This window comes from Aptenodytes patagonicus, chromosome 16 (assembly GCF_965638725.1).
Source record: "Aptenodytes patagonicus chromosome 16, bAptPat1.pri.cur, whole genome shotgun sequence".
NCBI classification, from domain to species: domain Eukaryota; kingdom Metazoa; phylum Chordata; class Aves; order Sphenisciformes; family Spheniscidae; genus Aptenodytes; species Aptenodytes patagonicus.
The window spans coordinates 9,308,823-9,334,785 of NC_134964.1; the positions used below are offsets into that span (position 1 = coordinate 9,308,823).

The 25,963-nt window shown below is 40.5% G+C and overlaps 1 protein-coding gene across 10 annotated transcripts in view; it reads right to left on the reverse strand.

Annotated features, from left to right (window-relative positions):
• TNRC6C (trinucleotide repeat containing adaptor 6C) overlaps nt 1-25,720 on the reverse strand; it is a 116,944-nt gene extending 91,224 nt beyond the window's left edge. For all 10 annotated transcript variants that reach the window (XM_076353550.1, XM_076353558.1, XM_076353554.1 and 7 more), the window contains exons 1-3: nt 24,597-25,720; nt 3,900-3,999; nt 2,952-2,973 (exon numbers count right to left, since the gene is read on the reverse strand). In XM_076353550.1, coding sequence (XP_076209665.1) covers nt 2,952-2,973; nt 3,900-3,962 — 85 coding nt within the window. In that variant the 5' untranslated portion in view covers nt 3,963-3,999; nt 24,597-25,720. The remainder of the gene's footprint in view (nt 1-2,951; nt 2,974-3,899; nt 4,000-24,596) is intronic.
• Between the last annotated feature and the right edge of the window lie 243 nt (nt 25,721-25,963).

The following is a 25,963-nucleotide window of genomic DNA, read 5'->3' on the forward strand; positions in this document are numbered from 1 at the left end:
CACCAGCGACTGAACATGCGACGGCCAGTATCATCTTACAGTGAATTATAGCTACACATACAATGCATACGAGTTATTTATTAGATAGGATGGTATCTTCATATTTTCCATTGCGCTAGAGAAAAAAATGAAAATCTTAATATTAATTAAAAAAATTAAAAGGCGCCTTGATGACAGCATAGGTTTCTAGTGCAGAATAAGCCAACCGAAAGAGCTAACCTTTCCTACTGCTTACCAAATCCCACCATTTGTCCCACCCTAGCTACTTCAAGAAAGTGCCTTCTTCAAAAATACAGCTGAGAGCAAATAAGAAACAGTATAAACATATTGTCTCCAATCAGCTGAAAAACAGAAACTGAGAAATCCTTCCATATCCCATCTCCAGTTGTACAATTTATTTTTCTCCAATATGACCCAAACTGTAAGCATCGCTTATTGCTATAGCAACTCAGCTGCAGAACTGAATGACACATATATAAAATGAAGGAATTTTTTTTCTAAGTTACCACAAGCACCTATATTAAGTCACATTTATAGAGATCTTACCTACCAAAATGTGGCTATAGTAACATTCTGCAAAAGGTTCAGTTCCAGCCTGGTTTTAATCTTTGATTTAATACATCCCGTACATCCGCATGCAGTACCTGCTGCAGTCAATTCACCCAGTTTTACTGAGTCATCCTGTCTTTACAATGAATTTAATTGCTGTGTCCCAGATATTAAATAAATGAACTCAATTCAATGATAATCCCTGTGTTGCCTTTTAGTTCTAGTAGCATTTGTCACTCAACCCTGAAAATGTATCAAAATAAAATACTTGGTGCAGTACTGCATTAAAGCTCACAGTCAATTTTGACTATTCTATGAAAAAAGTTCAGCCAATTTTTTCCTCTCATTAATTTAGAATTAATATTTTCCATATTTTAAGAAATTCCTGCTACCTATCATAAGCTTCTGTACATTCCTCCTAAAGATAAATGTAAGGGAACAGTATCATAAAGTGGAAATAAAACATTCCCACACATCAACCTTAAAAGCAACTAGTAGTTGCCCACCAAAGGAAATTAAAAGAAGGGTCATCCATATGACTGTCAATAACCACTATCCCTTGCACTGAACGTGAACAGGAGAGGTTTGGCTTCTCTACAGGCCAGGTCAACTCTTTCCAATGAAGCCTAACTACAAAAAGGTGCATTACTGCTTCTGATAGCTAAAACAATAAAAGCCAGAACTGCTTAACCTTTAACATAACTACCTTTATTTACTGTTGTCTTCTTCCCAATTCATATTTTATAGCAGTAGCATAGGACGCTTAAATACAAAGATAATGGACCAAAAAAAAAAAAAAAAAAATAATCAAACAGATGGAGAAACACAGTCCCTAAATTTGAAAGAAACAAACTCACAAGCGCACCTGAAAAACTGGAGTTATTATCATGCTACTTTTAAAAACCTAAACTTGGCATTTTCAAGCAATTAAAAACAAAGCTGTCACAACAAAGACAGAAATAATAATATCCCACAGAGGAAAGCAGAAGGCACTGTGTTTCAATATTAACAGAAATGAAGAGCCACTGTATTATCACGTGAAAATGAACTTAGTTACTTTGACAGCAAAAACATCTGCCATTGAATTATGATATTAAAAAGTCATTATAATACATCATAGAACAGTGAAACCTTTTCACACAGAAATGCGCTGATACAGAGAAAAAAACATGTAATACTGTGGAAACAGAAATATCCCATTTAGATAGAAATTGCTCTGATGTATCTTAATTCCAAATTTTTTCACGTACTTAAGATTTCAAGGGGCTTAGCTACTTCTGCTACCTTCTTCTCCTGAAAGCAAAATCCACTATTAAAAACTACATGAGATCTTACAGGGCAGATGCAACAGAATTCAGACTAAAATTTTCTGATTTCACACTTTCCACGTAAGAAAAATTTGGAAAGAAAAGGACAGAGTTTCAATAAATTACTTGTTACAGTTTCTTCATCATGTAGTTTACACTTTATTTTTCTGAATTCAGTATCACTGAAGCAATACTTAATTTCTGCTGTATAAATACATAAAAAGTGTTTGAAACATAAGTTGTTTTGTCAACCCCATATGTTAGGCTTGGCTCTTCTTTAATTCCCAGTCTTTGGGAATCTGGGAAGCTCTACTTGCCTGTCTGTCACCTAATTACCCAGCAATAAATAACAGTGCATATTAACTCGTTCAGAACCATTCCGCAGCCCTGAGTTCTGTGTGGTGCCATGTAAATCGAAGGACAGACTAGCTGAAATAACTGTAAGCCAACAGCTGCAGAAGAGGGGCATCACCTCGACCCTCCTCCTCACCTTTTTTAAGGCCATAGCTTCATTAACATTTCTCCTAGGGCACCTAGGAGTTTACTGCCTCAAAAAGGAGAATGCCTTGCTTATCTCTGCTGCTTCCTGGACCATGCCGCAAACCAATTCAATTCACTTATCAAGCAGAAAACCCACACAGAAGGAAAAAAAGGCGGTGGGGGAAGTAGCTTTCTCCTAAGTTCCATGAATTGAGTTTCATCACTAAAGTTGAGTTGAATCGTGCATGCAGGGGGAGAGATTTGCCCTTTTTGGTGGCAATTAGTTGTCTTTGAAATGGATAAATAACTACTAACAACTAAATGGAAAAATACATCTGTCTTGACATTAGACGAAAAAGATTACATATGTTGTTTAATCCATGTATTCTTGTCAAAAAGGTGCCGTACAATACCCAGCAAGATAAGCAAAGAAAAAGCTTATGCTGAGAATTCCAACATATAGTCAGCTCCTCCAACAAAACTTTAACAGAACTATCCTAGTAAGATAGTACTCTCTCCATTAAAAAGACGCAAAGAATAAAAAGTACAAGCACATTTTTTTATACAAACTTACAAAAATATCAAATGGCTCATAAAGAATAAATGTGAATTTACCTTTGGTTTTTTGTTCAGCAGCCTGAAAGAAGAAAAGAACAAAACAAATCAACTACTTGTCAATATTCAAAATGGTACCTAATAATTATAGGGCTGCAGGCCTAGCTTTTTGCAGAAACTGCTTACATAAATCAGGCATTAGTTCCAGTCAAGGATTGGAGAACGTTACTTTAACTGCATGTATTAGGAATATAAGAATGGCTGCCCTTGTCTAACTAAAGCCAAAAGCAGATACCAAAGAGACAGTATAAAACATGGCAAGCAATATGACAGTACCCCCATCTACCCACCCAGCCTTCTGTCACCCGAGGTTCAGAGGCTTCCTGAACCAAACAGTACGTTTACGAACTTTTTAACACTCAACAGAATTAACTTCCGTGAATTTGTCCAGTATCCCTTTGAATCCATACGTACTATTAGCTTACACAGGTTAACTGCACATTTTGTGAAGACACGTCTTTTTTTTATGTTTGGAATCTACCCACTTTTTTTTTTTTTTTTATGATGCCTAATTTTTGTACTGAAAAAGACAGTGATCAATTCCCATCCACATCCTAAGGGCCGTTTAAGATTAAAACTCTGTAATCCAGAAAATGAGGCAGGAGAATGCACACCACAGAAAATGCGCAATGGCCTCGGAATCCACAGTCACTTCAGTATCAGTTGACACTAATCCACTTAACTTTGCATTGACATTGATGAGGAACATTCACGTGACACAGCTGTGGGAGCAGTAACTTAACATCAGGGGATGGTAAGCAGCTTGGGGAGTGCTAATGAACTGTCACAACTGCTTTTGCAGAGATTTTCTGACCACAGCCTCACTCAAAGTCGACAGGACTGCTCGCTTGTGTCAGAATTATTCACAGAAGTAAAGGCTGCAGAATCAGTATCTGTACGTTACACGTAAAAGTGAATATATCGTTTGAAACAGTAACATGAACAAACCTTTTTCTGAGCACCTTCCTTCTTTTTCTTTTCTTCCTGCTTTTTCTTTTTCTTTTCTTCCATCAAATGTTCCTCTTCTTGTGTTTCTTGTTCTTTCTCCCTGGTAAGAATAAAGGTTGGGAAGAGCTTTTCAATAAGATGAAGTTTATCTAGGAAAGTAAATAATCCATACTTATATTGCTAACTTTCTACATCTTATGTTTAAAAAAGGCTGCTTCTAATACTGTAATAAAAGCTTTAAAAAACAACTGTTCCGAAGTTGAAACCAATGACAAATGAAATAGTAGACAATGAAAATTCAGAAAGAATAGGTTTTATTTGGAAGCTTTATTTGGAACCTCTTTCCACAATCACTCCAAAGTACTACTTAATAACAGCACATTCTATGGAAACTGAGTTTAAAACTGAAAAAAAAAAACCCCAAAACCAAACAGAACCCAGGTAATTAATGCAAGTTCTGCTGGCTTTCGACAGCTATGATTCACAATATACCTTAAAGATCATGAGCGAGTACATTATTTTCCAACTATTTTTCTTTTTTTGATCAAACACATACCGTATTCATTTCGCATATGCATTAATTTTGTTCTCAAGGAGTCGTAAACTAAGGCCCAGATGAATCATTGTATTTTGTGTTCATCCTATAAATTCTAGCTGAAGAATTTGCATGAATACAAGACTGTTCCAGTAGCATCTTGGTTAAAATTTAACGTAAGTTGTCTCAAATCAAGAAGAAAACCTATTTGAAACCTCGCCATCTACGCTTTCTTTGTCCATCACTGTAATAAACGGTTATACAATGAACCTCCCCAACACCCTTCCAAATAAATACCAATGCAAAGAATTCATTTACTTCTCTGTTTTATCTTCCTTGACAGCTCTTTAGGTCCTGATCATTTATCAGCTTTACAGATCTTCTGAGAATACTCTGTTTCTGATGGGCTGAAACCAGTACTATTATTATTATTATTATTAGATTCGATGTCTTCCAATTATTCATCGAGATCACTTTTAGCCTAACTTATTATTGCTTTACATTTAACTTGCCAAAGCCTACAGCCCCCCTCCTTTTTTTTTTAGTTATAATATTATTTGCTCAATTGTTTTATCACAACACGTTGGGGGGGGGGGGGGGGGGGGGGCGGCAGCTGCTCTTTACCTAAAGGAGAAGCTGATGCTCTTCAGATTTTAAACATGGTGTCTTCAAACACTCCCCATGAAACATTTTGCCTTTTAACTGTTTCTTTTCTTTTCAACAAATTTGCACATTCTTACATAGTTTCCCTTTTTATAAAAAAAAGGAATATTGTAGTCAATCTTTTGAGATTTTGGCTGTTGAAGGGTGTTCTGGGTTTTTGACTTTTTCACTTGCCCAAAAATACTGATTTTGGCCACCGTAGATGCTTTAATGCTTACAGAGGTCCTGCACAGTGCTCCAGACTAAACCAAAAGCAGTTTCCCTTTCCTTGTGTTACCCAAAACAATAAACATTACAGTAAGCAATTCAGAGGTCTAAACATAGGCGTTAGAGCCCTTTAGACACCTTACAGCGCTCAAACTATTTACAGAAGTGACAGATACGGCAAGACCCAGAGCCTGCAATAGCAGCTGGAGGTCAGGCACATCTGGAAGTGCCTGGTGCACAACTGGAGGTCAGGACATCTAGAGTGGCATTAGATATCTGTATTTTAAATACTTGAATCACTTTCTGTCACAACCAAAGATTCATCACCTGCATGACTGCTCAACTTTATGCCAATTTCAAAGGGACACCTTCCAAATATTGCACTGTAAAGCAATGTTTGAGAGACATTTGCTCTTAAGCGTTGCAGGTGAGTATTTGCATCACATACTTAACATTGCACTTAAGAAAAGGGTACTTAAAATTGTAGTTTTAAATGGATTGTTCTAGGACTTTGCAAAAAGTGATGACTTACATTACCAAAAGAAACTGAGTTGAAACCATAACAGATTTGACTTTATTCCTGTCAGCTCCGGAGAAGAACAGAAGTCCCCAGGACTTCAGTAACTACAAAGTAACAACATCCAGTCCCTTCATTTTTAGTGCTCCCTACTCAAGTCACATCACACTCTACAAAGCCTCTGTCTTCAAGCGAACTCTCCCAAACTGTCCGACTACTGCCAAGAGAAGTTCCAGCCTTTTTTGTTTTTTAAAGCTGGTGAATGAAACAAGTCAGTGCGAAATGAGAAACTTTTTGGTTTCCTCTTGCTAGTACTTAAGAAAACCCATGACATGACAGCAATTCCAGAACACCACAATTACATTTAAATCCCTTTTAAGAGTCAGTGCAGTATTAAAACAAACAAACAAACAACCAAAACACACCACCACCACTTGACTTAATTTGCAGAGTTTAAATAAACTATTAAAGTACATACTTCCCAGCTTTCTTGTTAGGGCTTTTTTTTTTTTATACCAAGTTCCTTTCATCACTGCCAAAGTCTCGGTACTCAGACTGGACTCCACTATGGACTTCTCTATTTCCAGCCTTTCTGTCCTCTAAAGGTGGTTCTGTTTTGACGTATCCCAAGCACTGTTACATGTTATTCCCTCCCTTACGCAGGTAATACACCATGTGAGAGGATTTTCCAAATCAAAGAAGAGCAAACATTTTGCTCCATTAAAAATACAATATATTTTTATTACCATATTATTGTATCAATTACAACATAAGAGGCAGAAGTGCCACTCCTAGCGGAAACCTGTTTGGTTTGTTGGTTTTGGTTTTGGTTTTTTTTTTTCATTTCTGAGATTAAAATAGCCTCAGATTAACTAGAAAATGATACTGTAATTTTTAATGGAGTTCAATTTTCAAAACTGATTTACATAATGACACTTGTGAATACATGTGCTTTAAACATGCTTAAAATAGAAATAGAGCTCCAAGTGGCCTCTCAGATGCCAACTCTTGCTGTCACTTCTAGGCAGAAATTAGTCATCTAAGAGCAAAACAAAGGAAAACAATAAAAACATTGCTATATAAAGTTTGATTACGTTGTCAAAGGCATGTGTTGCAGTTTTACTTCCTGAGCGACAATTTAATCTTTATTACAGGAAAAAATGCTAAAAAAATTATGAATACAAAGGTCATATGATTTAAACCAGAAGTGTCTTAGAATATACTTGTAGGAGTTTGCCTTCTTCATACATATGGATCTGATGTATCAAAATCATGGGGGATTTTTATGAGCAGAGAGCAAAGAGTTTTAATACAGAATCAAGTGTTCTCTTTAAAGATTGCAACAAGCTTATTAAATCCAAACCTAAACCAAGGTTATCTTTAAAGTACACACGCTTAGGAGCTCTCTCCGAATAGGAAAGCAAGACGAAATGGAGGTCATGGTCAGAACACCTTGAGAACTACGGCTATGTTCTGTCAATGCCTATTGCAGAAAGGCTTAGTAATCCCTTTAAAAAATTAGCAAGTCTAGGCTGATTTTATTTTTTAAGCTATGCGAGAACTTCAGTTTTCTAGTTGGTATCAGACATTGGATTGCTTTCACATCTGAAGCCACAGCTGGTATTTTGAATTAGCACTGATGTGACACTCTAACAGGATTTTGCAATACGCCTTTCGGGAATATTGTATCCTTAAACAAACTTCAAGAAGAGTCTATTTGTGTTATTACATGCGAGGTTATTACCCATACAGTGTTTTATAGTTCAGAAGTTCCTGCAATAGCTGAGGACTAAACAGAGACCTCTCTCTTGTCCCTCCGTGTGACACAGCTCCAAACCTAGCAGCCTAACAAATTTTGTTTGTATATATTTAAGATGCTGAAGATGTATGTATTTACACAGGAAAACTGCCTGGAATACCTCTTCAGAATAGCATCCTTAATCTTGGTCTACAGACGTCTTTGCCTGGTTTAGCCCAATGAGAGAATAGCTCCCATACCTTAATTCTGGAATACCTCTTGTACCTTAAAATTCACATCCTACTTTATGCTGGGAAAACCTCCCTTGATAGTTGTGAAAGTTGCTGTTACTGACAGAAATACTACAAATTGCATACAATTGCTTACGTATTGCTCTGGTTTTGACTTCCCCCACCATGCAACAGGGCATCATGCATTTCTGAACACACACATTTTTCCTCACCATGATGATGAGGGAGGGGTGGGGGGGAATCTTTAAACTAGAATTGTAAGGAACTGACAAATAATCGCCCAAAGGCAGGCTACCAAAGCATGCTGAGCAGGCTTTTTTGGAAGGAACTAGCAGAGCCATGCATCGTTGCATGTGATAACAGAGGGTCTGGGCAGCATAGACATGAAACACACAGTAACCATCTACCAAGTTCTCAAAATCTAGCATTATGCAGTTTCAAATAGAAATGAAGACAATTACTTTTTAGGCAGTTCTTCAAGATCTGATTCTAAATGGTAAGAAAGAAGTGGCTGAGAAGATCATGAAGGCTTGAAGGGTGACAATGAAATGGAATGAAAAAATTAACAAAATAAATAGCAGTGAATACTGGAAAGGCAGACTGCAATTAATTCAGGACAACTGAAAAATACTGTCATATAGGAAGAAGCAGGCATTGTTTCTTGGAAATCACCAAGAATCTAAACGATAATGCGGATACCCTAATATATAGGAGAAATACTAAATACTACATAAAGCAAGAGGTCACCATATCATCAGCAGTCCTTGTTTTCATGACCACTAGAACGGATAAACTAAACTCCACATCTGCCTATTGCTAGTTTTGTTTCCTGCTTCATCTTTATCCAGCCCAGCTCTCTGTGACCTTTCTAGAGTAAATACCGGTGAAGGCAAGGAGCTGGTATAACTTTAAAAGTGCCAGCTTTTTTCCCCTTGATATCTAGGCTCAGTTATTAATCAAGAAGAGTCAAGCTGGTCCCTAATTACAAGCTCTCCAATCACCTCAAAAAACAAAGCGGCACACAAAACTAGGTCAAATAAATAAGAAGGAATATGAAAAAAACCAGCACAAACACATGGGGACAAAAATTAGGAAGGCCAACAATGTATTAGCATCACACATATAAAAAGTAACAATAAATCAGCCTTTAAGTGCTTCATTAATAAGCAAGAGGAAACATTAGTTTTGATACTCAGTGGGAAAGGGGGACTATTGACAGATGACCCTATGAGGGCTAAAGGGACAGTACTTTTCTTTCTGCTTTAGCCCTCACTAAAGAGGTCAGCTGGGAACAGATGGCCAGCAACCATCTGAACTGGGGCTGAGCCCGCAGATGACGACAGCGTCACAGAGGGATTTCGCGGTGCTCTTCCCTACACAGGGAGGCTTTGCTCCAAGCTGGTGGCAGGGGCAGCAATAAGCCAGCAACCGAGCTGCTCCTGCCCCAGGATCTCTGCCACCACCACTGAAATGCTTCATTCTGGCTTCCTCGCCCAAAAGGGCTGGTGAACACAGCTCCACGCAAGAATCTCAAGATGTGTTTCTTAAGTGCCTTTTCCCCAAATCTGGGAAGAAGGAATGACCCAACTTCTGAGGAAAACTTCCATGAACTGGCAGGGAAAAAAAGGAGATTGAACTAAACATTTTTCCTATTTGGAGTGGTAGCAAATCAGGCCAGCAAAAAAAAGAACAGCTTAAAAAGTCCCTAGAGAAATCGGATGTTTTTCCACTGGCTGGGCCTGATGTAATTTACCATAAGAACAACTGTATCTAAGTCATTACAGATTACCTTAAAGAATCAGCAGAAGATGGATGGCACTCCAGAACACTAGCAAATGGCAAAGACTGTGCATATAACTTAAAAGGGGAAGGGATAAAAACATCAGTAACAGCTAACAAGGATTTGTAAGGGGGAAACAAAAAAAAAGTCTGATTTTTTTTCCTATGGCATAGTTGCAGATATTTTTGAAAAGGACGAAAGGGAGGCAACAGAAGTAATTTATTGACTTTTCAAGCAACATGCAAAGTTTTGGTAATAAGAAAACAGTTGCTTTTTTTTTTTTCCTTCTACGAACAAGGTAGGGAACATAAGCTAAATGAAAACAAGTAACCTCAGCACTTCCCCTTCCAACAAGGCAGAGAACCAATGGGTTTTTGTTGCAGTATGCCACGTGTCCAGCAGCAAAATTTTTATTAACCACTTTGCACTTACTAAGTTTCCAGATTACGTCAAGTCATGGGGCTACAAAACAATTAAGGATGGATAGTATTCAGAACAACCTGGTAAACTCAAGATGTACAAAAAAGGTACAGTGCAATTCAGTGAGAAAGAGTGCAGGGTACCATGTTTGACAGGAATAATCATATATATCAATACAGCACAGGGAACAACTGGCTAAACACCAGTTTTGGAGATAAAAAAAGAGTTGTTACAGCAGATCTCAATCCAAAGGCAAAGCAACAATGTCACAAATGGTCAGAAATTCATTAGCTACTGTACTGTGTCCAGTCTGGGACTATCTACAGCAACAGAGATACAGATCAACTGAAGAGAGTCCAGAAAACAGCAACAAGAAGGATCAGAGATCAAAAAAGCATGGGCCTGTGGAAAAAACCTGAGACCTGGATTCACTTAATCTAAAGAGACAGCAACCCCTTTATTCAAATAGGCGTTAAAGACAGAGGTAAAGAAGAATGGAGTAAAATCTTTCTACTTCAGCTGTGGTAAGTAGCACTGAATTTAAATTCCAACAGAGGAGATTTGGATTAGGCATAAAGAAAAATCTTCCACGCTGTAGACTTTAAAAAAAAACAACCAAACCCAACATTAAAAGACATACCAAATATTTATAAATATACATTTGGGGGAGAAAAGAGGAAATGTACCTAAAGACAGGAAGACTTGTTTTTATTAAAAAGTAACACTGATACAAGGCTGCACCAATTCCTGGACACAAAGACAATTAGACTGAAAACAGAAGGCCTCTACCCATTCGCAAAGTAAAATCCTACAATATCCTTTAAAGGGAATTAACGGGGGAGAAGCCCTCAGCTACGCCACTGTGGACAAGATAAGTTTATGGACGGGTTTCATATATAAGTGTGATCACACAGCTTGAAACTAAACCCTGTAATTTGAAAGTTTGGGTGCAAAATTTGTTCCTACAGGGAGTCATAAATGAAGCTTGATGAGTGGTTTTGTTTGACCTCAATTTATAATTTATTAATCCCATGCTTTGGGGTTTCTAGCTGTCAAATTATGCCCGTCCTGCACTTATCACTCCTTAATACATTATTTGCCTTGACGGGGGCTTCCTCCCTTCCTCTGAAACATCAAAATATCACTGACTGCTACCAACTGTGGGCCTGGTACTTTGATGCTCCCAGTATCTGGTCAACTTATCTTGAAGCATGCAAGACAAAACTGACCACCTAACAGAACAGCAGTCTGATTTCTGAAGTCACCTAGAAATTCCACTAATGTTCCTGTACAGAAGCAGACCACTAATACTAATTCCACCCTTGATCTTCCGTTTTACTGTACAATATAGTTTTGGCTTTAAGTCTTCTTTGTGTGCTTTGATTTGTTACAGAGTACTAGTAGGTATCGTCAGGTCTATGCTGCTCTGTGGACCTTTCTCCACTGCTGCCTGTAACTGTGAGGGATTAGACTTGATCCCTATGTACTCCCTTCCAGGCCTCCTTTAAACCACAGCACACTTAAGGTGCAAGACGTGCACAGACAACTTCATTCACTACTGAAATTTGTGCAGGAACAGAATGTAACTGCCGTTTAAAGACACCCAAGAACAGTACAGCATTAGTTGAGAACGGGATGTGAAAAGCACCACACGCAATTAAAATATTTTACTGAAACTACAGGAAGATTTTAGGTTGCCCAAGAGACAAAGTTAATAATCCTGCTCTTACAATCTGTAAAACAGAAATTCCATGATCAGAAGAAAAAAAGAGCACCGGTCTTACACACCTTGTCTCAACGCTGCATCTCCAGCAGTAGTACATGGTGTTTCTAACACGCCATTTTGGATTATCGGTTAAAGAGCAATAAATACTGGCAGGACCTCGAGGAGAGTGCCAGCTGCTATTTACTGCAAGACCTAGGCTCTCACTGGAAGTTTTCAGTTCACCCAGTGTTAAACTTATTGTGACTCTACTTTATGCACCCATAAGGTAAACAACCACTGAAGTAAGTTAGATTAGTACAAAAATAAAGCAGACTAGATAGTTGTTATTGTTCAATTCAAGATATTTTTAAAAAGCACACTGACCTGGCCTTGTTTTAGCTTCTACTAGTTGATTACCAGTCACTAGAAGCGGGGAAAAATCCCAGAGAAGAAAAAGCCTTTATAAACTAAGGATGCAGATTTACTACAAGTGGTAAGACAGACATCAGAAGTTTGATGAGTCCATATTTGAGCACTGCCTAAGTCCCAGTGAATGTTTGTAGGGTTTGGGTTTGTTGGGTTTTTTCTTTTTTCCATCTGCAGACTTCCTTTTGTTCAGTTTCTCCTGGATTGTTACCAGAGACAGACAGCATACTAATGAGAGTACTGGAGTACAAATGGGAATGTTTCAGTAGATGTATGTTACATGTCCATTACTAAGCAGTGCAGACCAACAGGAGTGGATTTGCAGAGCAAAACTGCCGGTGCAGAGGACTTGATAGCCACACTATCCCCGTTTCAGGTGACTTTATTACTTCAGACTAGCTCCAGCCTGCTCCCATGTACCAAATGCTCACTTGCAGCAGGAAAGCATTAACTGCACCTTTGGAGTACATCATCCAGTGAAGTTTTATTTAAAAGGAATCCAGTTGTTGCACTCCAAGACCACTCCATGATTTCAATCAAAGCACAGCAAGTGAGGACAATCAGAAGGTTTGCTTAAAGATGAAATTCCCAATCCAAATTAACACGCTAGTGTAGATGATCCTATAGCATGCGAAGCTGCAGTCACATAGGTACGCCACCTCTTCGATGAAGGTGTTGCTCTCCACAGTGCAGGCCTATTAAAGTATATACAAGGTCCACTCTGGTGCAACTTAAGTAGTTAGTAGGGAAATCTGGGCATGGGCTAGAAGACTGTACACAAAACCTCACCCTTGTAAACATTTCAGGCATGAACCATATCAGAATTTGCTCCCTCAGTCTGCTGACAACACCCCAGGAGACCTCAAGTATCCCATCATGTGCACCACTCAGGCTATGCAAGGACCGGGGCGGGGGAAGACACCCAAAGAAAGAAGCTTGCATTACTTTCACCACTCAAAGCAGGCTACAAACAGCAAGAAACATGCTATGAACAACATCTCTCTTCCCCCAGCAAACATGGACCGACTCCTCTCTTGGAAAATTAAGCTACAGACTGTGAACAGTGCAGATAACTAGATTTAGTTTCACAGCGCTCCCTCCCTCCCAGGCCTGATGATATTTACCAGCAGTTGATGTAGCATCTGGTCCAGAGCTCTTCCCCAGTCTTCCTGGGACATAATACACAAAGGAAAACAGCTTTGGAATCCAGTAGCTCACCAAGAGTGCAGCATGTTTGTCTCCCTCCAGATACTATGTTTGCTATTTTGGTTTCTGCGAATACTTTAGAAGACAAGAGCCCTGTGCCAACAGAGGCAAAGCCCCACACTGACAAATCGTTCAACTAAATATCACCAATTAACTGACCTAGAAGCAACCTACGGACAAATTTCTGGCTCAAATTATTTAGCTGGACTTGCAGAACATGTCAGAGAAGCACTGCTTCCTGGGGCAGCTGCACAGGGACGCTGCAGAGTAGGAGGCCAGGAAATAGGAACAGGAGCAACAGCTCCACAGGATGTTTTCCCCCAGGCTCTCTGTGAGAGCTGACCACTCCCAGGGACGGAGGCTGGAGGAGCTGGTCAGCGCGTCACCTGTCCGACAGTAACAGGGTCAGGAGGAACAACGCGCACTGCCAGGACAGACAGCTAGGAACACTGCTTCTGTGTAGCATACCTTCACACCTTTCAGGCAAGCACAGCTAAACCTTTATGCAACAAAAGACACCCAGCTTACAGGAGCCATAGCCACATTCATGAGTGGCTCCAGCATGATTAAAAAGGCCCGGGAAGGTGAGGTCTGGAAGAAATACCTCTCCTTTAGGTATAGTTCCTGCTACAGGCACAGTAGGAAAACGCATATGCGCTTCCCTTGCTCCTACCCACAGGCAGGGAAACTGTACCAGACAAGTCTAAGAATAACAACACCACATACCAGCAACAAAGTGAGTAGCAGCAGACTTGTTACCAGACATGCACGTCACTTGACTTAAATACAGACCTGCCTATCTGAGATGACCTCCTGAGGTCCCTTCCAGCCCAAGTTTTCCTACGATATTAAAATTGTTTCACAGATGTGTGGCAGAAGCCTGCAGAAACCAGCCTCTAGGAAGATGGCATCCTATATAGGCAGTGGGCCCCTGCCATCTCACTACCGAGATCTCCAGGTGTCACCTCAGAATGCACAACCGGTGGGGAGGTGCAGGACACTGCCGCAGCCCCAGCTCCGGGAGGCTCACGAAGAGAGACCTGGATGGGGGAGTGTTGTGGTTTAACCTCAGCTGGCAACCCAGCACCACACAGCCGCTGACTCACTCCCCCCGCCCCGGTGGGATGGGGGAGAGAATCAGAAGAGTAGAAGTGAGAAAACTCGTGGGTTGAGATAAGAACAGTTTAATAATTGAAATATAATAATAAAAAATAATAATGAAAATACAAAGCAAGTGATGCACAATGCAATTGCTCACCATCCGCTGACCGATGCCCAGCCAGTCCCCGAGCAGCGGCCCCCCCAGGCAGCTCTCCCCCAGTTTCTGTACTGAGCATGACGTCCCATGGTATGGAATGTCCCTTTGGCCAGTTGGGGTCAGCTGTCCTGGCCGTGCCCCCTCCCAGCTTCTTGTGCACCTCCAGCCTGCTCAGTCAGTAGAGCATGGGGAGCTGAAAAGTCCTTGACTAGTGTAAGCACTGCTTAGCGACAACTAAAACATTGGTGTGTTATCAACTTTATCCTTATACTAAATCCAAAACACAGCACTGTGCCAGCTACTAGGAAGAAAATTAACTCTATCCCAGCCGAAACCAGGACAGGGAGTTAAAGGACAGCAGCCTCACAGGGAGGATGTGTCTTAAGAACTAGAATCAGAAAAAAAAAAAAAGACACTATTCCTCATGCTGTAGAGCTCAAAACTGTACTCCCCAGTACAAGCCCTGCCAACATCACCAGCAACAGTAAGGGGATACACAGTAAAAGTGGGTGAATGGCAAAAGGTACCTATGAGGTGTGCATAAGCTAGGCTAGAGTATACTGGGTGTAAAGAACAAGATGCTCTCTACACTGCACATATGCTGCCTTGGAAAGCTGAAGTTCCACTATATGGGCGTATACCACCTTATTATACTTAACTCCCAGATACAAACATAAGTTAGGTGAATGCACGGCTCCTGACATAACAAGGCAAGATAAGATGAAAAAGGGAAAACAGATGCCAACAGAACCAGAAGGGAAATAGATTTTAAAGGGAATATGGAGATGGAGACTTATGTTTTTGTAAAACGTTTATTCTTTTAAAAGATTTCATAATACACAAACCCATAATTTCCTCCTTCTGCATTTTTAAATTTGCTGCGTGAGCTCATTTAACATTCAAGTCGTTGTCTTCAAGTTTTCCAAATACCGTTCTATTTAAAGGCACTGTGAATAGGGAATTCAATTTATCAAATGCATGAAAGAAGAATTCTTAGCAGGAACCCTGGTGAGCTAATCAAGAGTCACAATAAGATGTCAGGGGTCCTGGAATTCTCTGCAGGAGGTTAACACCAAATTTGATCTGAGTCAAGGAAGACAAAACATACTACAGACTAGTAAACTGTACTAAAAGTTGTGCACCGCAAATATGTGAAAGTTTAAACACAAATGAAGAAAATCTACTTAATTGTTTTGTACACTTTTTATACATGCTTAGTGTTTAACTACAGAAATCAAAACACTGCCCACCATGATCATTTCTTTCAACTTAAAGATAATACATTTTGAAGCAATTTAGGTTTTGTTCCACTGCATCTTCAGCTGCAATGCTGTTTTGAAAACTAATATAGCAACATAACTCAAGTGAGATAAGTAACCCTTACATTACTCTGTACCAGTCTTTAGGCTGGAAACTGAATCCACAAAATTCAGAAAAAGACTTATTCTATCGTCCAAAATTAAGGAAACAGAAAGGTCCAAGCTAGCACCTTTCCCTCCACAAATCTACCAGAGTTTAAAAGATTAACTCTGCATTGCTAAAAAGATAATCCTTATTTCCGTTAAGTTCATCAAGTTTCAAAGCTCTCTGTTCCTCCACTTCACTTTCCATAGTAAAAGCATCTGGACATCAATTCCTGCCAATAATAAATTAGAGTATCAGAGCCACCATCAGAATGGGCCATCATCCATTTTTCAACTTAGCAAATGAATAGCGTCTCCATGGGGGGAGGAGAGACAGGGTCGGGGTAGAGATGGGGAAAGGAAATAGCCATAAATGATCTTCCAGGACAGGAAAACCAGCTGCAGTAAACACCACTTTGGAAATCAATTTATGGTCAATTACAATCTTAGTAATAACTATTTTATGCCTTCAGTTAGTCCATGAAATGCCCAGGGGAGCAAATATTCTCAGAAATATACCCAAAATGTCTCAAAGTGTGTTATCTGATCAGTAGATGCAGACAGAATTCCAGAAAGATCAGCTCTTGCTTGTCTGGATGCTGACAGAGGGATGGGGGATGGACAGGGGTGGGAGGGAATCACAATTTCAGTGCAGTTGGACTATCAGAGCGCTGCAGTATCATCCAGATAAAATAAATGATATCTCTCAGTCTGGGTTATTTGCTTCAAAAGCATGGGGTTTTGTTGTCACTGTAATATTTCACCTAGAAATTTGTGAACAACATTTCATCTTCACAAATACAAGGAAAAAATTAAAGTCGAGGGTCTTTTTTAAGCAAATCATCATGTAAGCATCCATCCAATAACACAACCGTTGCTGTATTCAATTATTACACATAAGTGTGGTAGCACAGTATAAAGACTGACATCACTAGATAATGTACTGTTGGCGCCCAATGAGACTTACTTAACTTGGATCGTTCTTTTCAAAAGTGAAGGACTTCTAAAAGTTTGATTAGAAGAATAGAAATAGTAAAAATCACACATTCACCAAGCTCCAGTAAGTCCCATATAATAACATCTTTCACCTGAAACAGTGCTACTTATACAGAGATTCTCCTCCTCAATAGCAGCAATTCTATTACTGACAGACCAAATTTAGTTCCACACCTGGATCAGACAGCTCTATTTTATTATGATCGTACTAGAAAATATTAAATATCATTTAGATTGCTACCACCAGGCTCTTCTCCTTCCTTATCAGAATATGCTGCATTTTCCATATTAATTTATTTTTTAAAAGGCTTAAAAAGATAAACATATACCTCTTTACAGTTTATATCAGTTAATGTTATGCAGAGAAACCAAATAGTTTCATAAGCAGGAAAATGAAGAGGTATGTTATGAACAGATGTGATCAGCGCTCTTATGCCAATAGGTTATTTTTAGTTAACAGCAATTTTTTGCAGCATCACAAAACAAGAATGAGGTACAACACTGCGCTTACAGCATTACAGCCATGACACCATAAAGAGACAAGAATGATTAGATTTGCAGAGATCTAACATCTTTCATAGAATCATGAAGGTTGGAAAAGACCTCTAAGATCATCGAGTCCAACCGTTGACCCAACACCACCATGTCCACTAAACCATGTCCCTAAGCACCACCATCTACACGTCTTTTAAATACTTCCAGGGATGGGGACTCAACCACTTCCCTGGGCAGCCTGTTCCAATGTTTAACCACTCTTTCCTCATGTCCAATTTAAACCTCCCCTGGCGCAACTTGAGGCCATTTCCTCTCATCCTAGCGCTTGTTACTTGGGAGAAGAGACCGACCCCCACCTCGCTACAACCTCCTTTCAGGTAGTTGTGGAGAGTGATGAGGTCTCCCCTCAGCCTCCTTTTCTCCAGGCTAAACAACCCCAGTTCCCTCAGCCGCTCCTCATCAGACTTGTTCTCCAGACCCCTCACCAGTTTCGTTGCCCTTCTCTGGACATGCTCCAGCATTACGCAGCCAGGGAGTAAGAGACAAACTTTCAAATGGAGCATCCATTTCAAAGCTGAAAATTGGAAGCAATTCTCCTATGTTAAGTAGGCTTGTGTAATTGATTAAAAACATTAAGAGAAGAGGAAAGTAAGACCTACAGGTAGAAAGAATTATGTTAGCAGAGGGATAATGAGGAATCCTACTCCAGACTGGCTTTGGTAATATGCTATGTGAAGTCTTACTTGATTTACATACATGCCATTAGGCTATGCTTGCAGTGCTAGTAAAGTTTTTAACTTCACATATCATATGAAATATCATCGGCAAGGCCATTATGAACATACATCGAGTCCAAGCAAAAACATTACAAGCAATGCTAAAGACCACCTTCTATAGTCTTCTATTAATGACCTTGTAAGAAAATATAGTAAAATGCCAGTCAGCACATTATGCCTCTGTACAGTTGTTTTTTTTTTTTTTTTTTTTTTTTGCATTCTCACTGAACTGCTTCTTTTTTCTAGAATGGTTTGTGTTAAGGCACTGGGCTGATGCTCTTTTGTTTACCACTAACCAGCTACCGTTTAAAAACAAGCATCTCCATTGTCAGCACCAATGTCGCTAGCATCAGCCGTGAAAACATTTCGGAATTCTAAAGAACTAAAAGACCTGAGAGTCCAAGACTAGAGTACAACTGAAAAGCAGACCGACACAACGCAGATATCTGGCTGAGCTTAAAATAGACTTGGCAGAAGTCAGTTTGAACTAACAATCGATATGTGTACATAATGACCACCCAGAATGGCACCCAAGCCACTGTGAGTACTCTGTATGCCTCAAACAAAACAAAAAGCTCATCCACTTCCCATCGGGAAGTCTTGCAAATGCAGTACGAGAGAGAAAACTGTAAACTTCAAGCAGACAGCATACAGACAGAACACAGGAAGGGAAAAAAGGAATAGGAAGGTAAACAGCACATCTAAGAAAAGACAGATATGCCATTCTAAGAGATTGTTCTTGACCAAGACCGTAACAAAGGCACTGCCCACTATCCCTTCAGAAAGTCATCACGGGAAAACACACATAGACCCCAGTAACAAGAAGCTGGGGGGGGGAGAATGGATCTGCCTCAGGAAAACGCCCATGGGCAGACACTAAACACTTCACAGCCCAGGGTGGTTTTTTTCCTTGTGGTGGAAGGGGGGTGGGTGTTATCTTTTCCTAAATGAGCCTATAGCTGGTAGCTGCATGATAACTATTTTGAGACCTATAAACATATTTTTCTCTGGGGCTTAATTACCACAGAGGATGCCAATCGATTTGACAAGTCCATTTTTCTCTCAAATAATAAATAAATAAATAAATAAATATCTCATTCTCTAGCAATTCAGAGCTTACTGCTAAAAAAGCCCGAACAGCCAAGGGATAAATATTAGCTATTTTTAATACAAAGCAATAACCCATTGTTAACATTTCTCATGAGCGAGCTTCTAAAACATAGAATTTCCTGACTGAAATCTACGCAAATGTGCATCTAGTTTGCTATTTTTTAAATGGATGTACATTTCAAAACACAGAAAAAGCAAGCTGCAGATAGCCATTTATTACAAATGACTTCCACCTCCACAGCCCTCAAAGGCAAACTATAAAGCTGTGTGCAAAGCTAGACAATCTGGGCATCCAGCCATAAAACATCACTGCTGCAGCACAGATAACTGTCCTCACTCTCAAGCCATCCTTGGCTGTAAACCCACAGGGAAGAGCTCCAGAAAGCAGACCTCACTACTGTCAAAGCTTCTAGTATTTTATGAGCTTGAATTACAACTACATGCAAGACCTCAACACTGAAAAATTACAGTGCTGATTCACATCCACAGCTAAGACCAAAACTAACTCAGATTTTGACGCTTGGTACCCTGAACGGTGAGAATTAAGAACAGCTAGTTATTTTACAGATGTCTTCAGTTAAAGAAGCCTTTTCATTGGGATAGAGTTGTTACATTTAAAAAAAGACAGAAGAATTAGATGTGTTTTAAAGCACTGCTGCATTTTTCGCAAGTGATACGATCTTTGATCCAATCTTAGAGCACTATATTCTGTGCAAGAACAGACAGTTTGTTATTATGATCAAATTCAGACACTTATCTTGTGTGGGAGATTTTAAAACATATTAGTGACAAGGTAGGAAGCTGCAGAAATAAAGTTTCAGAAAACACAGTTATAACTGTGTATGGGAATCCACAGTGAAGTTAATCATGATTAAGTAATGATAAAATAAGCATAAGTACATCTACGTCTGGTAATCAAGATGTAAAACTAAGCTGTGCTTTTGGTAGACAACTTTCATAAATAGCTCAGATTCCTAAAGGAAGATCAAATAATACTTAAGATTCCTCTGCTTTCATACGTTAATAACAACCATCTTTCATTTTACCGCTAGCATTTACCAGCAAAGAGACTGTGCAGAGCGCATAGATCACTCAGTAATGCAATTTACTGTCACTTCTGGATCATCTCCCCATTCAAAGTATACTTCTCTTCTAAATACTATTTGCCCTGGCTGATATCTTCATAATACAGCTGAAAACCTCAAGCCATTATCACTAGAAGGCATCAGCTGATCTTAAATTGGCTAGACTGCAGCATCACAGGCATTTAAGAGGTTTCCTTATCATTCATCTTTAATACTAAGGGATCGACAGGCTCCTACCTGCAGCTTCTAGGCCAAAGGGAAGCCTTCTAATGGCATTACCGTTATCTTGTAATCTGAATTTTAAACAATTAAAACAATAGCACTTGTGTTGCACATCTTTGTTGTAACCGAAGATGATAAATTTTTAATCAGTTCTCCTGGTCAAAGTCTTATATAAAGCACTGTTTTTTTTAAAAAGAAGCAATGTGCATTCTACATTTAAGTTGCTGTACCTTCAAAGAGAAGCAGCGCAGTAACAGTAATCAACAGAGACTTTTTTGTTTACTTAGGAAAGGTCTGGCCGTTTTATTTTTATATCGGCAGTTCTTATAGTCAATACTATCTAGCAATTCTTTCCAAATGAAAGCCTCTTTTTACTAAAGCAAAGGATGGCTCCACCCCTGACCTCCTCCTTCAGCTTGTTTTGGAAAGGGGCCAGATGACAGCATTTGGAAAAGCGCATGTTTATCTCGGCAAGGCCAGCTGCTAAGTTAACATATTACCCGTTCCCACATACACCGGTCTTGGTTAAGTCTTAACAGCTAAAACTGAAAGTAAACGCTGCTGTTAGGCTTTTAATAACAAACTTGACACGAAAGAGAAAAGGTGCCTACATCGCATATAATATCTGAATGGACTGTAAAAGCGTAGGTCATTTTGAGTTAACAGCAGGCAGTAAATCCCTTACAAGAATAAAATTTCCTGGCCTTTCTGAAAGAAGTGAATGAAAAACAGAAAAATAAGAGGTTTTAATTCTAGACTAATTTAAAGCTATACTTTCCATAAGGTTGCCGTTCAGCAACAGTTTGCTTCAAGGCACAAAGAGATTTTATAGTCCCTGCTTGACAAAACCTTTAACTTTACCCTGTTTTATTGTTACTCCAGTTTGGCAACGTATGGAACTTGGGAGCTTTGAGAACTTCAACAAAGAATCTTCAGGTTAAAAGTACTCTTATGCCCAATTATGTTATTTCTCATATTAAGGAAATTTCATCCTATTATTTTTCCAAGTCTTAAAAAGCTCCTTCAAACAAAAAAAGGATAGAATCGCCTTCCTTCCCTTAAACAGCAGCGAAAGATCACAAAAGGCATCAAAAGCGTAGCTGGTTATTTTAATAGGAAAGACAAACCCCCGAAAAAAAAAAAGAAATTAAGCCAGAGAGGTGGATTTTTCATCTACCCCTGGCAAGCTTCAGCAGGCTCTGCAATAGCAGATGAGGCAAACCTCATCCCATTCACAGGTGATCAGGGGCAGATTTTGAAAGATGCCAGGCCAAGAGGGTGAACCTTTAAGTTACCAAATGCTCCTCAACACCGAATCAAGACCCAAGGGCAGCATCCCAGGGTAAATTCCACTATGCTCTCTACTAGCACAGAAATGGCACAGACCAAGGCTCCCCGCAAGTCCATTCCTAGTAAGTGGGACTAACGCCCTGCTTCAATGACAGCCTAATTACAAAATAATCCATGTACTGTAACCGATGTAACAGCAGACATAAACCAACCGTATATAATACACTACTCAGCTCAAGTCAGCTTTTAGTCTGATGCATACCGATACTTAAATTTGTCAATATGAGAATCCACACATACAGAGAACAGAAACATTAATAAATCCTAAGTATTTTATACTGCAGTCCAGAAGAGCTCTAAATAAAGATGTTAGTCTACCCTGTTTTTTTCACTACTAGAAACAAAACGTTTAGTCAAAAGTACAAAATACTGCCTAAAATACAGCCCCTATTAATACGCATCACTCTTGCCCTGAAACAAGTCCTGCTCCCAGGCCCCAGCAGTTCTCCTGATGGCAGCACCTGCTCACCACGGCTGAACCCAGACCATCTTCATTTCACAAGGTAGGTGCCAGTCAGATAACTTCAAATCAGAAAAGATACGTTCTCCTTTGAAGAGAAGGACAAAGCGATGCAAGGCATTATTACGCTACCGCTAGTCCCTTGAAACAGTCATGTCCGCTAAAAAAAGTTCCAATTACTCTGATTTACTATAGCTTTCTTCAGACACGCAGTAGTCACAGATTCAGAAGCAACAAGGTTACCCAATACCAGTGCATAACGCCGCCTCTTTAATCTCACCCCAAAAAAGCAACATTAGTCCTGCAAATTAAAGAACAAGCCTCCCACTGGCTAAAGCAGTCTTTCTCACTAGTTGTATACAAGTCTGACATTGATGCTTTAACGTTCTGGAAGTAATTCCAGAAGCCGGAGCAGAAAACAACAGTGCATCCGGGGGCAGGTTCCTCAGCGCACCATTTTGAGTTCACAAATAACACGCTGAAGTAGCCACACAGATATCCGAGGGCTTTCTGAATTTGAGCAACCGCAACTACGGAATACTATGCGATTTGCTAAGCGCAGGTTGCACCCACTGCAAGTCACCTACTACTCCCTTGGAAAACATAGGGGGGAAGCAGTGAGAATCAATCTCTACCACTTTCTTGAAACGATAAAAAAAAGTAATATCCGATAGGAAACTGCATTTTAATTCTCAGTCGTAGGTGAATCCAAAAAACCCACGCACCGTACGTGATCAGGGCAGGCTTTTGAAGACATGACTTTCTTCCCAGGTAATACCCAGCAGCAGTGCAGATGTTCTCCTGCTCCTCTACACTTGCATTGTCCTCAGGTCCACAGAGCACTACCGACATCCACCCGATTTAAAGCTCTGCATCATCAAGCAGCCCACCAACAGCGGGATTTTTTGGATTTTTCATTACCTTAACTGGCCGAATGTCCAGAGCAAATTTCAGTACATAAATTAGCGTAAATTCGTCAGAAACATACATATGCATACGAGAGGAAAAATAAGCAGACATGGTATGTCGTACTAAAGATTATTCCTAAATTTAAACTGGCTGTTATATTAATTGAATAAATATCTTCCCACAGACACATTCGAGTTGCAGCAGAAAATAAAGTAACCACAAAGTAAGACCAGCAGTATTATATTTAATGGAAAAAGACGGGGGAAAAAACCAATTGAGTTCAATAAATCCCGTAATTGGACCTTCAACTAATTACATATTAAGAAGATTAACCTTTGACACAAACTTGTGATACAAAGAAGATTCAAACAATTAATAAACTTCCAGTGTTTCAAGATTTCTCAGGTTAACAACTGAACCCTCCCCATTTTCTTCCCCTTCGGCGTCGCAGTTAAAAGCATAAACTCTGTTCAACATTCTCTCTCCCACCGGACGACATTTCAGGTTTAGACGAAGATCCCTCTCTGAATACTCAGGAGAAAACTGCAGTAGTTCCCCATAATCTCATTGGGGGGGGGGGGGGGGGGGGGGGGGGGAGAGAGAGAGGAAAAAAAAACCAAAACCACGGATCCAGAGATCTTAACTTTTAACAGAAAGCGGCCGTGAAGGACAAAGCTGGAGCCTCATCTGCTCACCCACCGGCGCAGGGCACTGCTGACCATACCCACGTCGCGCATTTTCCGGACTTAGGATCATTTCCAACATGCTCTGCGATAATTTTCACACGGGTAGGCTACAAAGCAACCGCACACGGTCACGTCTGCGACAGAAGCGGTCCGAGTGGGACAACATACTCACAAATGGCACTTCTGATCGCTGTTTTGCGCACAACAGCTATTTGAACTGGGAAAAGGTACGTAGAAAAATACTGAATTAATTCTAGCATGTTAAAAAAAAAATATTTCGGCGAGTTGTTTAAAGCAAAAGAAGATATCTGATAAAACTAAATGGATTTTGAAGTGTTTTGTGGTGTTACTTGCTTCACTGACTAATAAGCAGTAAAAAAAAAAAATAATCATCTGGTTTAGACTTGTGAGAAAAGGAGGTATGCACTGGCTTAGTAGGTCTCTTCCACTGCTAACTTCTACCATGCCCAGATTAAGAGAGGCTATTACCCCTTCTTACCTTTTAGTCTTTTCTTTATGGGGCTCTTTGGCAGCTTTCGATTCAGTCTTGCTGTAAGGAAACAAGTGAGTATTTTGTCTACCGTGTAGGGGTCTTTCTGAAGTGTTCCTTTCTTATTTTAATGCTTTTTTTTTTTTTGTAAGTGTACCCGTAATTTCACGAATCTGAATACGAAAAAATCTCACACGGCCAAAAAAATTAAGTTTTTTTTGTTGTCGTTTGTTTACCCCCCCTCAAAAAAAAAAAAGTCTGCCACACAGGAGAAGAAAAAACCAACAGATTAACAGGAAAACACTATCCAAGTAGAAAAGCAAAGAGCTTCAGTGTTATCCAGCCCAGAGGAGAAGTGCAGCAAAGGCAGGTCCAATTCCAAAACAAGCTTTTGATTTCCAGTGAAGCAAAAAAAAAAAAAAAAAAAAAACCAAAACCAAACCAAAACCAGACCAAGAAACCAAGACAAAATACACCTTGAAGTCCCCAGCTAAATTTTTGCACGAGTGTGTCTTAAATACAAGTTTGCTTTTATGTGTTGCAGCAAAACCCACGAAAGCCAGGATTTGGAGTTGATCGGGATGAGTTCTCGTGTGTGTGTCTTGATGGGTTCTCAGTCCACATGGAGGAGCATCTGAGGGGTTTTTAAAAGTGCAAATTAAAAAGAGAAACTGGGACCCAGAAAATAGTTTTAAGATGGATCCCCCCTTCAAAAAAACCCCAAAAACAAACAAAAAAAACCCTCCACGGAGCCACGGGGGGATCCGGAGTCTCACATGGGGCTCCGGGCAGGAGGAGGATCCCGCCGAGTCTCTCGCTCCAGGGAGATCCGAGGAGGGGCGGAGGATCCGCAGCAGTCTCTCAGGGGAGGAGGAGGAGGATCCGCGTCTCTCTCGCAGGGACCCCGGCGGAGCGATCCAGCAGCCTCTCCGGCGGGAGGAGGATCCAGCAGCCTCTCTCGCAGGAAGGAGCGAGCGCGGGGAGGGGACCCGAGTAGGAGGATCCAGCAAAGTCTTTCACGGAGGGGGGGGACGCGACGGGGGGGAGTGGGGAAACCCAACACAGTCTGTCTGCCTCGCTCGCACAGGGGATCCGGGGGCAGGAGGAGAGGGATCCCGCGGGCCTCTCTCCGTCTCCTCCGGAGGGATCCGGGCGGGGGGGGGGGGGTGGTGGGCGGCGGGAGGCTGCGGCAGCGGAGCCCCTCGCCGGGGGGCAGGGACCCGGGCGCCCGTGCCCCCGGGGGGAGGCGGGGAGCGGGGGAGGCCGGGGGCCGAGGCGGCAGGGTCTCCCCAGGGGGCTGCAGCAGCGCCTCGGGCAGAGTCGGTCAGTCAGCCGGGCTCGCTGGCGGAGGCTGGGGTGGGGGGGGGGGGCCGCAG